This window comes from Polyodon spathula, chromosome 14 (assembly GCF_017654505.1).
Source record: "Polyodon spathula isolate WHYD16114869_AA chromosome 14, ASM1765450v1, whole genome shotgun sequence".
In the NCBI taxonomy this organism is placed as follows: Eukaryota; Metazoa; Chordata; class Actinopteri; order Acipenseriformes; family Polyodontidae; genus Polyodon; species Polyodon spathula.
This window is the reverse complement of record NC_054547.1, coordinates 13,718,065-13,733,316: the sequence shown is the minus strand read 5'-3', so window position 1 is coordinate 13,733,316 and position 15,252 is coordinate 13,718,065. Positions and strand designations below refer to the sequence as shown.

The following is a 15,252-nucleotide window of genomic DNA, read 5'->3' as shown; positions in this document are numbered from 1 at the left end:
TGTACAATATAATTAAGCTATAAACAAATGGGTCCCTAAGGGTTATAAGTGTGACAGTTTGAAGCCACTAACCAATTTTACTAGTCTTGAATAAATTTATTTTAGTTAGCATTTCAGAAAAAAGCAACATGCAGCTCATTGCAACATGAAACACAAATAAAACGATAGTACTGCAAAACCAGACTTATTAAATGACTATTACAAAATGTACTACATTTATAATATGTAGTGTAGTTTATTCACTTTCTGACTGCAGGGCCAGCACTATCCCAATAGTGCAAGACCTAACAAAAAGAGAGACCTAAGTAGACCATACTCAGTAAACTACCATCCAGCAAAAATAATTGATATATTGATATACTAAGGTCACAATGTTTTATAAATGAATTCATCTGTAAAAGATGGTGATGCTATTTTCAAGGGTAGTTGTTGTTTTTCATATAGGACGCCACAAGAAGAAGCAACAGCGTGGTCAGAGTCTGTGGACAAAGTTCTGGAAAGTAAAGGTAAGAGCAACTTACATATTTTATTACAGCGTATTTGCAATATAGTTGCAAAGGGTTAATAAAAAAAAAAATTAAGTAATGAAAGGTAGTGACAGTACACTTTTCTAACTGTCAGGGCATTTTATACATAAATATGCACTTCTTATTTTATCATATTAACTTTTACTATTTTTTTTTAATTATTTTGTACATTATTCATTTTGGTTATTCTTACCTGTAAAACGCTTTGAGGCGATTTGTCACGAAAGGTGATATATAAGAAATAAAGATTGATTGATTATAAAATACTTACATACATGTTTTCCTGCAATATTTTATTACAACCGCAGCTCCAGTCACACAAAAAAAAGTATTTTCAGAGTAGTAATTAGATAATTCCAAATAATTGAACAATATCGCAACATTGGATATTTGAATGTTGATGTTTTTGCTGTTGATCTGTATGTTTGCTCATCTCAATGCTGGATTTATCATTGTCCTCCATGTTTGCTTATGAAGTTAATTTCAATTGGAAAGCTGTCTACTACAAGAGTTATACATTGATTAAAAGATGTAATGTAACCAGGACCATCATCACCACTTAGGCTGTATGTATAAATTGCCCTAGAGATCCATTGGGGGGCATATATCAAGATTGACTGATGCAGCGCTAAATTGGAGTGTAAAGTAGTGCTCTGCTGCAGTACACATTTGACCCCATCCCAAATGATTTTTACTAGCCCAAAATTAATCAGGTACTGTGGAAAGTGCCAAATTTAAATGCATAAACTGGAGTACATGCCCTAATTGCCGCCCCCCCCCCCCCCCCCCCCCCCCCGTGCTGCATTTCCATGTTTTTGTAAAACTCGAGTTGATCTCCAATTCGGGCGCGTCCCCAAGTTGTTTGGTACCATTTCACTATGCAGGCTGGCCCGAATTAATTAACTATTGTCCGCATGGACCTCTCAGAACTACATTTCCCATCATCATCCTGCTCACTGGTAAATCCATCTCAGTAACATATGTGAGCAGGAGGATGATGGGAAGTGTAGTTTTCAGAGGTCCATGCTGATACATGTGAAGCCATCTTGAGGCAGGGCATGCAATTTAAAAGATTTAAAAAGTGGTCAGATGTGTAAAATAAAAATAAAAATAAAACACACACACACCTTACGTAAACAGTTGTAGCAACACATGGGAACTTGTAACACAATAAAATAAAAAGGTCCTTATGTACCCTTTAACTTGCCAAAAGTGTCATGATACATACAGGGCAATATTATGGCCGGAGTAAACTCGGTGCTATGCCCTTAATGCCGTTGCAAAAGCTTGGTACATGTCCCCCGTTGTTCTGTGTTTATTGCCAGTGATTTAAATGTTGCCCAGGAGATGTAGTATTGTATGCAAAATACAAGCACATTTCCAGAAAACAGTGCTTGTACTGAGAACAGTGACTGTATATGTAATAATATGAATGACTTAAAAAAAAATTGATGATTTTAAAAAAAAAAACCTTTAGAAAATTACAGCAGTCAGACATTTTGTTGTTCAGAAATGTTAAATGAATGGGGAAAATTGAATGCCTCCACAATTTGTATACTGTTGGTGATGTGTGCACTGGACTCTTATGAACTTCAGAGGGCCTCCTCCACAGTCAGCATACCTTAAAAGATTATGGCTGATGCCATAGAATGATACAACTGTATGTATTGCTAGATAAAGTCATTGGCCTTTGTTTTAGAATTGAAACCCTTCCATGGGGAGCAACCACAGCAACATTCATCAAAGATGACTTTACAGTATTGCAGAAGTCTGAATGAGAACGGACAATTAAAATATAAATTAATGACGGGAAAACATTATAAAAGAAGTCATCTTCCATTAAAAAGATTGTTTTGCTTTGAGTAAAGATTCATTGGCTGTGATTTAATTGAATTGTTCATTTCTTTTTTTTTAATTGTTTGATACAGCTGGCCGAGTTGCCTTCATAGAGTTCTTGAAATCAGAGTTCAGTGAAGAGAACATTTTGTTTTGGCTGGCCTGCGAGGAATACAAGAAAATGAAGTCAACCACTAAAATGATTGAAAGGTCTAAGGAGATCTTCTTAGAATATGTCAAAGTGGGAGCTCCCAAGGAGGTAATTTAATTTAATATATTTTAATATTGGGGCACTATTATCAGGATCTTTACTCCAAAGTGCAATCTTTGTTAAAGGAAAATATGCGATCGTTTTAGAATATGTCAGAGTTGAGTGAGGAACACTTTACAATTATATCAGATTGTACTTACAAGGTCTTATCCAACGATTTGATCAAACTTAGACTAAATCCTAGAAAAGGATGAGAATGAAACCACTTTTAACGTCGAAATCGTATGTCAGATAATATATATATATATATATATATATATATATATCATATATATATATAGTATATATATAATATATATAATATATATGTTTTCTCAATATTTGTTATTGAAGAAATCATGCTGAGTGGCTGAATAGAAAAAAAAAAAAACATCCTCAAATATCACAGCTTCTAGATCACTCCCTGTAATAAGGTCTCTGTATATAGACTAGCTCATAGGGAACCTATTCCATAATATGTGTCAACTTAGTCTTTTAGTATCCAAGAACATGGAGTGATTTGATTTTAACATATCTTTAATTTACTTTCAAATTGTTTGTTCCTCATTTTGTAAAAACATTCAAGTAAAATGATCTCCTTTCAATAAAAGGTTAATTGTTAATTAAGTATAAACGAAAGACTAAACATTCTGGAAAAATAAACTTCTTTCACTTATCAAAACCCTCAAAAACCAAACAAAGCCCAAAAATCCCAACTACCAAATCTCTGTTATCCAGCAAGACATAGTAGGTGTTTAGTGTCATTTCTGTGATTACTTAAAAAGACATATCTTTATCCCCTACAGATAAATATAGACTGCGGAACTCGAGAAAACATTACCAGGCATATTTCAACACCGACCCTCAACTCTTTTGATCATGCACAGAAAATAATCTATAGTCTGTTGGCAAAAGACTGTTATCCCAGGTTTTTGAAATCAGACATCTACATGGCATATTGTCAACAGAATGAAAGGTGACTTTTCCCCAAATAAATGTTCATCAAGGAACACAGAACACCTTACCAGCTGGTTTCTTGTTTTACCTTCAATAATTTATTTAAATATGGTCATGGTATACAATGCTTGTGTCTTCAGGCTGGATCTGAAACCAACATAATCCCATTATCTTGGACAAGAAGTTGAATATAATTAGTTGTATATATATTTAAAAATGTATATTATGTATATGTGTGTGTGTTAGAAAGGGGACTCTTACCAACATTGTGATCACTTAAGAAACATTCTTAAGTAAGCCTTGGGACTTCTTCAAGTTGTCAGTCAAACAGAAAATGAACAACTGATTATTTATTGAAAACACAAACCATGAAAGGTATACCCTTTGGATTGTGGAATTAACCTAAAAACAGTGAATATTCCCAAGACACAAGATATTTTAGTATTTAACATTTTAAAGAGATACAATAGTTTAGAATAAAATATATTATTGCAATAATATTGATCAAGCCATTCACATCAGTACATGCACAGAAACAGCAGAAGTATAGATTATTACCAGTAAACCATTCTTCCATTACTTTAACTGTTTAAAAAAAAAAAAAAAAAAAGTTTTAATGCATGAAACTACAAACATATTTGAAATGCTCTGACCTTTAAACTCATTGTTTGTTTTCTATTTATTTATTTATTTATTTGAAAAAAAAACGGAAGCCTGCTCTGACCTCTCCTTTGACTCTATCCCTCTTTTTCCATCTCCTTATGCTACAAACCTAGGCGTTGCTCTTGACCCCTCCCTCTCCTCCTCTCAACACATTCCCTCCGTCACTTACTTGCCGCTTCTTTCTTGGAGAACATCTACCGAATCTATCCTTTTCTCACAAGTTATTCCACTCAACTCCTGGTCCAAGGTCTTGTACTCTCTAGATCGGACTGCTGTAACTCTCTCCTTGCTGGTCTCACTGCTTTGGTTTTCCGCACCCTTTAGCTCATTCAAAATTCTAACGCTCGTCATTTTTTCTCCCAACCTCGTGACATGCTACCCCTCTGCTTTGCACCCTCCACTGGGCACCTATCTTCGCTTGTATTCAATTCAATACCCTTGTTCTTGTCTGATGCTGTCTTAACCACACTGCCCCCTCCTACCTCCAATCCCTTGTGTCTCCCTACACCCCTTTTCTGGTTCTCCTCTACGACTGGTCATGCCTTCTCTGCATTCTCCATCCTCCCGTGCCAGCTTCTTCTCTTCCCTCACCCCTCTGTGGTAGAATCAGATCTTCAGGACTGCTCAATCTCTCATTGCCTTCTGCCGCTTCCTCAAGATCCACCTAAACTGCAAATGTAGATCTCTTGATCAATCCCTCCTACTATGCACTGGGCTTGCTTGACTTAAGCATCATGTTACTGGATCTTCAGCTAATGCACTATTGCACTACTATGATGTCATTGCAGATAGAAATTTTCTTAAACCTAAATTGTTACTTCTTATCTCATATTGTAATCTAGTAGTGTTTGCACTTATTGTAAACTACACTGTATTCAAATATTGAATACCCTCTGGCATTTTCTGAAATGTCTTGACTAAATGTAATGCCATATTTCCACCTGTGCCATGAAAGCAGTCTGTAAAACACAAATATCACCTCGTTTTAAAATGTTGTAAAATCCAAACTGCAAGGTCAAAGACTGCATGTGTATTATATTTTTGTATTCTTCAAATGTGTAAATCCCTTCCCCAGTATATCCCTATAATTGATTGCCTTTGGTTCTGTAAACCCCTTCAGTCTGAGCATCATTTCCCTTATCTGCTCATGAGTGAGGGCTTGCCAGATTTTGGATTCAAAGCAGTTTGATGTCTATGGTCTGCTCCTGATGTAAAAATATGACTTATTTCAAATTGTTATGAACTAAATGGAAACAAGGCATAAGTAAACACTGTTCAAAAGTATATTGTGGCAAGGGCTCTTTTTTAATGATTTTACTGGAAAGTTCCTTGGTTTTAGAAAATAAATATTTGATTGTTTATGTAATTTGTTAAATTGTATTTTTTTTACAATTGCAGTACTGTATATGTAATGATATTCACCCTATATATTGTTTATTATTGGCTCTTAAATAGTCTGGAATAGTTATTTATTCAAGTTATTTATGTTTAACAGAAAGACAGATGCAATGATACCTTGCACAGATTCTGTTCTCTGGATAGCTAGGTATACGGATGTGTGATCACAGACATTATTGGATTTGATTCTGTCTTATCTGGGGTTAATTAGCTGCGTAATGTAATCTGCTGATTGTGCTACAGTATAACTGCATACCATTGCTCTGTAAATACGGAGCTTAACTTAACGTCTTTTTCTGAATGGAGACAAATTACACTATGTGTAATTTCTAGTTATCTTGAACATTGTTATTCATTAAGTGCTAGAAAATGACTGGAAATGCAATATGTTTTTCAAGATGTGGTACGTTAACAGTAATATGTGAATATAATTTTTAAGAATAAATTGCTGTATTCACACATAAGCCTTGTTGATCAAAAGACAATGACTTGCAGCTTTTTTTTTTTTTATTCAATTAAGCATCATTAAAGACACAAGAGGCATTATTTCCTAAACCTACCATGGCGGTTTTTAAAATGTCCCTCTGTTTATGATTTGAAGAGTGTCCTTATCATTACAAAATCATTTTATATTAAACAAATGAACTAGAAAACTTGTTTTTGTGGGCAGATGAATCACATATGGCCCCTATATAGTATATTATAGTGGCTTGCATGAACAACTTAATTTCATAATACGTTGCTTAAATACTGTATACCTGATCTTTCCCCTACTAAAATGGCATTATGTTCTGTTTATTTGTTCATTATTTATCACAAAATGACAGAGAACAAAAATCTGAAGAAAAAGAGCAACAGAGCTGTCCTCATGGGCATTGTCAACATATGCATACACATCACATACAAAAAATCAACAGCAAAATTAATATTGTGGGTATTTTTTCCACAGCACAGTATGTAAGGTCATTTTCCATCACTAAGCACAGCTTAGATTCTCTCATTTGACTGTCATTGTTTGTTTTTCCACAGTTGTTCCTGGATCTGCAAGCTGTCATTTTGCATGTGATTTGCTTAACATGATTAGCATTTTTCCGTTCCACAGGATTTTCGCAACCATAGTAATGTTGATGTTAATGAGGCATGAGCAAATTAGGTGAAATTCTAAACCAGTCTGACCTTTTCCAGGCTCTCATTGGTCTGTTCTTCTTAAACTGGCATCTCAGGATGATGTACCGGTCACAGCAATTGACCAGCTTTTAATGCAAATACACCTGTTTTCCATTTTATGAATCTCTGGCTATTACTTCAGCAATATGGTTATCCATGGTCTAAGTCCTAATCAATCCACCTGCAGTGTTCCTTCCTGAAGCTTCCTTATTACCTATAGATGTTTGGGCTATTATATGTAGTGATCAAAGTTCCAAGTAGTCATGCAGCCATTATCACACCCCTTCCAAACACTGAACATTTTGTATTCTCTCTCTATTACAGAGCCTTTTATATTGCAAAAGGTTGATTATGCACTACCACTTACCCTAATTTAGCTCCTCTGTGTCCTTGTGATCCTATTTCATATACTTAAAAAGTGATCAGGCAGTCTATTTTTCTTTTTCACAGTGGGCAACTTGACCCACAGTGGAATCTGCAAATAATAACGTAGCTTGCCCTTCTCTATTCCAGCATATGTTTTACATTTAGAAGGTGGTGTATGTATGCCATGTTCACTTCAGAGACAGTGTTAAACTTCATAAATCATAAACTAATATATTTATATTTAGTTTGACTCCAGTGTGTGTATGAGTAATGCATCTATCAATGTTAAATCTTTTTAAATACTACTAACATATACAGCATCATGATTTCGCTCTTGCAGTATCTGTGGTAGCTATGTGAAATTAACCTTCTGGTATATTCTATATTCTGCTGCTATCCTTCATCAGGATACAAAATGTCTGGGAAAATAGATGCCATAATCCTGAAAATCAAAAAGGGGATTTTAAAACAAGTACTTAGATAGATATTTTAATTGCAGATAACAAATGAAAGACAACGAGATATATCCCCCAGTTTACCACTAGATGGCTCTATTATATCCCAATTTGCACTCTGACACAAAATCATTCTTTTGCCCTTGTCTAATTTTAGATTTAGATAAACTACTTTAAAGACAGGGTTAATCATGGTGTTGTGTGATTAGAACTAGGAAATAAAAATGATTAATAACTCTAATATAACTTAGGCAGAAGTGTTAAAGGGACTAGGAGCTTTTAAAATAAACACATCCCCTGGGCTGGATGAGATCCTCCCAATAGTACTCAAAGAAATGAAAGAAGTTATTTACAAACCGCTAACCAAGATCATGCAACAGTCTCTTCACACAGGGGTTGTACCGACAGACTGGAAAATTGCAAACATAATACCGATCCACAAAAAGGGAAAGAAAACTGAACCAGGTAACTACAGACCAATAAGCCTGAATTCTATTATTTGCAAACTTATGGAAACTATAATGAGATCCAAAATGGAAAATTACCTATATGATAACAGTGTCCTGGGAGACAGTCAGCATGGTTTTAGGAAAGGGAGATTGTGTGTACCTAACCTGCTTGATTTTTGTCCGGATGCAACATTGAAAATGGATAATTGCAAAGCATATGACATGGTTTATTTAGATTTCCAGAAAGCTTTTGACAAAGTCCTGCATAAAAGATTAATTCTCAAACTGAATGCAATAGGGATTCAAGGAAACACATGTAGTTGGATTAGGGAGTGGTTAACATGTAGAAAATAGAAAGTACTGATTAGAGGAGAAACCTCAGAATGGAGTGTGGTAACCAGTGGAGTAGCACAGGGATCAGTATTAGGTCATCTGCTATTCCTAATCTACATTAATGATTTAGCTTCTGGTATAGTAAGCAAACTTGTTAAATTTGCAGACGACACAAAAATAGGAGGTGTGGCAAACACTGTTGCAGCAGCAAAGGTCATTCAAAATGATCTAGACAAGATTCATTACTGGGCAGACACATGGCAAATGACATTTAGTAGAGAAAAGTGTAAGATACTGCACAAAGGAACTAAAAATGTGCATTATAAATATCATATGGGAGATACTGAAATTGGAGAAGGAATCTATGAAAAAGACCTAGGAGTTTTTGTTGACTCAGAAATGTCTTCATCTAGACAATGTGGGGAAGCTATAAAAAAAGGCCAACAAGATGCTCGGATACATTGTGAAAAGTGTTGAATTTAAATCAAGGGAAGTAATGTTAACTGACTGGAAATACTGACAGGAAATACTGTACAATGCATTAGTAAGACCTCATCTTGAATACTGTGTTCAGTTCTGGTCACCTCACTACAAAAAGGATATTGCTGCTATAGAAAGAGTGCAAAGAAGAGCGACCAGAATTATTCCAGGTTTAAAAGCCATGTTATATGCAGACAGGCTAAAAGAATTGAATCTATTCAGTCTTGAACAAAGAAGACCTTGTGGCGACCTGATTCAAGCATTCAAAATTCTAATAGGTATTGTCTATGTCGATCCAAGGGACTTTTTCAACCTGAAAAAAGAAACAAGGACCAGGGATCACAAATGGAGATTAGACAAAGGGGCATTCAGAACAGAACATTTTTTAAGCAGCACTTTTTTACCCAGAGAATCGTGAGGGTCTGGAATCAACTCCCCAGTAATGTTGTTGAAGCTGACACCCTGAGATGCTTCAAGAAGCTGCTTGATGAGATTCTGGGATCAATAAGCTACTAACAACCAAACGAGCAAGATGGGCCGAATGGCCTCCTCTCGTTTGTAAACTTTCTTATGTTCTTATGTTCTATAATTTTGAACATAACATTTTAGTTTGAAAACACCTTTGCCGCCAATATAATATTGAATCATAAGTTACTTCAATGACTTTTGTGCACATCTCCAATAATACTGTGACTTCTGTTTTGAGGAACATAGATACCTTCTCTGGTTTCAGGAGCAATACCAGGCAAAACTATTGAGCACAAAATACAGTATGCTTTCTTCTTCTATAATGTGGTGGGACCATTTCATTTAAAATACTATTAGAACAATGACGAATTACATCCATTAAATACAGTTACATATCAAATTTGAATTGTAGTACACCTATATGTATTTGTATATTAAACATGTAATAAATTCAAACTCTGTATTGTTTACCTTGATGTTTCACAGTTCCAACGTACAGGTATGCCTTTTCAGATAAATTTTGTTTTTGCAATTTACAGCCACTGGATGGCAACCCTGTACTATAAGATAGCTTGACATTTTAATAATGCCAACAGTTCTTCAAAAATGAAACTGATCCATTCAAGATATTAAATATTTAATTTCTCAAGAGCTAATACGTTTTGTCATTAGTGTACAATTGTACTGTAGTTTTGATTATGTCTTGTGATAGCTTTGATACATGCTTTTAGCATTAACCGTAGCAGAGAGCTGGTGAAAGAGTGTTGTCAACTGAGAAACCTTGGCCTAATCTTCTTTACACATGTTCTGACCTGCTTAGCCTCAAGAATGTACTCTTCCCCATCCCAGCTTAAGGAGAGGATTGTTTTAAAACAAGCTATAATACTTATAGAAATACCCTCAAATATTCCAGTCCTGCTAGAATTATTTTGCATCAATTGTTTCAGTTTTACCCTTTATACAATACAATTTGCAATGTCCAGTTTGAACGCTGTCTCACCATTGCATCCCTCTTAGCGATTAGGAGGACAGAAGTTCAATGTGCAGCCTTTTTCCAGCTTTCAAGTTAATTGCTTCTTTTCACCTGACAAACCAAATATATAACTAACAGATTCTACCTAGCTTTAATCAACTTGCACCCCCACCCCAACCAATACGAGTCATTGAAACGCAATGAAGTTGGGAAAGGGCAGCTGAGCAGTAAAGCAGATAGTGATCACACGACCAACAAGAAACCTGTTTAAATGGCAAAGCACACTTTTATCACACAAAAACCTCTAAAAAAGTTTAATAAAAAAAAACAAAGTGGCCTTAGCTTGGGCCAAGAAAGAAGCCCCTACAGTACATTTTGTGGGTTTTAAATAACGTATTGTTTGGCTGTTTTTACCAGCAACTGCCTGACACATCTATAGAGGCTCCAGCCTCCATTGCTTTCTCTAATGAAGACTGAGTGCAGCCTTACAACTGCTTTCCAGATGGATAAACATAACTAGCTAATCAGCTGATTGCCTATCTAATTAGCTCCAGTTGGGGGTGGGGGGGGGGATATCAAGAAAGCCTCAGCAAGAATAGTCACAGAAAAATACAATAGTCTGCAAAATATACAATATTTACAGTGCTTTGGGGCTGGCTTCAAACTAGGAACAGGGTTCTGCCACCTTGTCACAGAGGTGAACAATGCCTAGACGATGTTTCCACACCAAAGCTTACACTTCAAAACCGCATGGGTACTACAATTTTAATATCTGTTCCAGGGCATTAAAGGTCATAATTCTTATCCTGATATTATGAGATCATTAATCATGAAGCAGACATGATCTCAGTTTATAGACACCCATAACAGTTATACAGCTTTGGGCAATTTATGATGTATTGTATTAAACATATTTTTTATTATTTACCATGTGGTCCCGGATACAACACATCTCCTTATTATGATGGCAGGAAGCAGACATTGCTCATCATAAGTGAAGAAAACCTCAGTCTAAGGAATATTTATAATGTTAAACAAAAAAAGGAGCTCCAGAAATGTAACCTGCATGCTGATGGAATTATCCAGAATCCTGGTTACCATGTGAATATGTCCTTACAGCCAGCGTTATAGTCCTGAGCCAAAGGTAATCATTTCTAAAAGGAACCTCTTGAAATGTATTGCTGTATTCATATACCAAATCTCACATAGCATTAACTGTTCAAGTTTGTACCAAATCTCACATAGCCTTAACTGTTTAATCTTATACCAAATCTCACATAGCCTAAACTGTTCAATCTTATACCAGATCTCACATAGCATTATATTCTCTTCCACTGAACCAGCATGGTCAGTAAAAAAACAAAAAACCCACACAACCAGCTCCATCAAGTTTAATGTCAGCCATTGTTGGAATTTCTAACAGGGAAATGCCATTCCCATCACATGGAATGAAACTGTGCTTTTCTTTTTTTAGTCGTGTCCAGTGACTGGTCTCACTTCTCTTTCTGCTTTTCGGGTGACAATGCTAGTTGCTAGATTAGCACAGAGCAGACAGTCTAGTGTGATTTTCTCATAGAACCCATGCCTTGTCTTCTATGGACAGGTCATCAACAGACCTGTAGTGACTCAATAATACCCAGCTATAGGCTATGCAATAGTTGTTACAACAATGTGCCTGAGCTCAAAAGTGAATCTTGGTAGCCACTTGCCATTACAGTAGTTTATTTGGCTATTTTATATCATATATTTTCATCACATCATACAGTAGCAGCTGTGCATAGATAACTGACATTTTGTCAAGCAGTGATATTGTTAAGGGACATTTGCCAAGCTATATTTTTCACTGTTGCTCACAATCCAGTTGGGAACACCTTAGTAAGTTTGTATTGGTTCTACACATTATACGGAATGATAATAAAAATAAATACATTAAAAAAAAACATGCAGTAGACCTCTTTAAATATACTTTTTGTTTTTATTGAAATAAATGATTTATGTGCTTGCAGTGCACCCTGTGATTGTGTAAATGGTTGCCTGGGTAACCAGTCAGTATGGTTGAATGCTGATTGGATGAAGAGTGATCTACTATAGTATATAAAACAAAAAAAAAAAAAAAAAAAAAAAAACATAATTACCAATATTTAGCCATGTGAGTCGGTTCATGAAGTTTAGGTTATTTTAAATCAAACATTATGTTTTGGGTTTTTTCCTCCAGTGCAAAGTATGCACCACTTTTCTAAATGTAATAAACACTAAAAATCATATTACATGCTCATGTACGTTTATCTTTCCCATAGAGAAAAGACAAGTAAGTATTTTGCAATGTATTTTGTTAGTTTCGCTTTTAATAAGTGCTACCCTAAAAAGGAGAAATAAAGTTTGTTTATAGCAGAACTAAATGTTCCTTTTGAGCAATATGATCTTACTCAATCGTGTGGCAAACCCAAACTGTTTAATTGAATAGAAGATCCTATCAGCTTTGAACAGCTTTAATACAGTAAATAATAACATTAATGCACAACACTGAAATAGTGTCAAATTTATTCATTAGCTTTCTACATGCAGTGAATTTATGAACTTTGCCACCAAGTACCACATATGTTTTTAAACTTCAGCTGCTCTGCTTCACAGTTTCTGCAGAGCACCAGCTGTGCCCCCATGTACATAGGGGCAGATGTGCTTACCTAGCGGGAACATCCCCACTGTACAAATATGAGGGGCTTACCCAGGGAACTGTCTATGGTGCAGAGTCTGGGTGTGAACCAACGACCACGCAATCCCCTAGCGAGCATCTTAACCACTGTAAGAACCACAAAGCTTGCTTCAAAGAGCAGTTATGGAGCTTGTAACTTCACCTCACCTACCACGGTCATTATCTGAACAGAAGATGCAGGGTCTTCATGTAAATTATCTTTCTGGTTTTTCATATTTTTTTTTTTGTATATAGTATTATTCTGTTGTGTGTTTTTTTGATTCTGCTTACCACTGAAAATAAATGTATTAGGTAAGAATAGGACATATTTGGCAACTAGTTATAAGACTTTACACTTAGGACCTCCGGAAACGTGAACATTTCCATAAACAAATGTGGTTAATGACTTGTGGGGACAAGATGATGAAAGAGATCTGAAAAAGAAGAAATCGAGAAAGGGTGGACGATTACTTTTATTCAGAGTTCACTAAAGAGTCAATAGTTTATCAATTTCCTTTGTCTTGACTTCATCAGGAAGTAACTTGGTTTAACCTATATTGTAGTTGTTTTTCTTTGCTCAGTAGCCATTTCAAGGAAAATGAAACTGGGCTACTGCTTGGCACATGAGCATGTCTTATCAAAGCATAGAAAAGAATTGCATTTTGTGTTTTTGTAGTTTGTAGGGTCACCATAGTTCACACTCTTGATAACACACATGCCTGATTGATTTCAAAAAATCTATCTATCTATCTATCAATCTATATATATATATATATATATATATATATATATATATATATATATATATATATATATATATGGCCCTCATCTTACACTGTACCCCCCACCTCTTCAACTCTGAGTAAGTAAATAGAAAATCTCTATGCAATCCCAAATAGAAATTCGAGTTGCACTCTCCTTGTGATCATATCATCTCACTTCATCTTTTAAATGGTTGAAATAAGAAATTACATTTGAATACAATTATCCATAATACAGAATTTCATAAATATTAGACATTTAATATGTGTCCTGCATCCTTTTAGAGTAGATAGGCAATGTTTTGATCTGATGAGAATTACTGTCTGTCTTTCAAAAGTATAACAATCCCATGCAGGAACATTAGTAGAATTTGAAATTGAAATGTCTGCAAAAGAAGAGGAAATGAGGAAATGCAACTGAGAGCGTGAGAAGCAAGGCGGTAAAGGGATCTAACAAAGTTAAAGTACATTACATATTTACTAACAGCACAGCACATTAGTAAGAACACCACTTATTTCCCTCAGTTAAAAAATTATGTCAAGTCAAACGCTCTGTCTAGACAGCAATACCAATTGCCAAAAAATAAAGTTTCTCAGTCCTTGTGACAGCTTGGCCAAAGCAGTCATCATCGTCTTTTTGACTACAAGTTTAAAGCTTTGGAAATGTCTGTGTTAGATACCTCCAGTGTCTTCCGTTATCACAAATAATGCAAATCATACAGAATGAATGGTTGACTTTTTATTGTTGATCTTATTTCTGGACAAAGATAGTCATGATAGCATATGAGATATATTTCACACTTTGCTGTAGATGCTCTATAATCTGAAAAGCAAATAGCAGCATAAAAGCAAAATGCAAAGCAATTAGAAAAAAATGAGCAAAAATGTATTAATTATGTCTGCTATGGACTTCATTTACAGGAAACACATGTTTATGTTTATTTCAATTGCTATTAGAGTCAAAGATAATCACACCTTTTGTGGATGGAGGGTATTTTTATGGATTTAGTTTCTGTATTTGTTCTGGGGTTCTAATGCGTGACTCATTTTATATCATTTATGTTAGAGCTCTTGTAGAAAACTGAACTACAACATCAGAAGTAGGATGCATTCTGATCTCACTTGTGGTTGCCATTTGTGCACGGTGTCTCAAACTACAAAAAATAAACAAAACGTCAAGTCCTTGTTATTAGAGAATTGCAGTTTGGGTCGTCGTGTACACAGACTTCACAACTTCCTCTTTGAGGTTTACTCTTCTGTTTTTAGTTACCCTTTGGGTGATTGAAAGTGTACAGTCCTGGAGGTATGCATGCTTTTGCAAATTCAGTACACAGACACAGCTCTTCAGAACAACTTATTCAAACGTGTTTAATAAAGCTACATCAACCTATGCATGAAAAATGATATTCACAGTATAGGTAGCTACAAACTGGAATGTGCCCTAGTTCATTATTTAAACACTAACACAAATTAGGAA

The 15,252-nt window shown here is 35.3% G+C and overlaps 1 protein-coding gene across 1 annotated transcript; it reads left to right on the top strand.

Annotated features, from left to right (window-relative positions):
* Nucleotides 1-111: 111 nt before the first annotated feature.
* On the top strand, nt 112-5,560 carry LOC121326550 (regulator of G-protein signaling 21-like). The gene is made up of 3 exons (XM_041269887.1): nt 112-506; nt 2,456-2,622; nt 3,420-5,560. The coding sequence occupies exons 1-3, from the start codon at nt 383-385 to the stop codon at nt 3,591-3,593; spliced, it is 465 nt and encodes a 154-aa protein (XP_041125821.1). The 5' UTR covers nt 112-382; the 3' UTR covers nt 3,594-5,560.
* The last annotated feature ends 9,692 nt before the right edge of the window (nt 5,561-15,252 follow it).

Bases quoted from the DNA above. Each gene is read 5' to 3' on its own strand.
- LOC121326550 (XM_041269887.1), top strand. From the start codon at position 383: ATGAATTCATCTGTAAAAGATGGTGATGCTATTTTCAAGGGTAGTTGT. The intron at 507-2,455 runs GTAAGAGCAACT...TGTTTGATACAG, and splicing joins CAAAGTTCTGGAAAGTAAAG to CTGGCCGAGTTGCCTTCATA. The intron at 2,623-3,419 runs GTAATTTAATTT...TATCCCCTACAG, and splicing joins AAGTGGGAGCTCCCAAGGAG to ATAAATATAGACTGCGGAAC.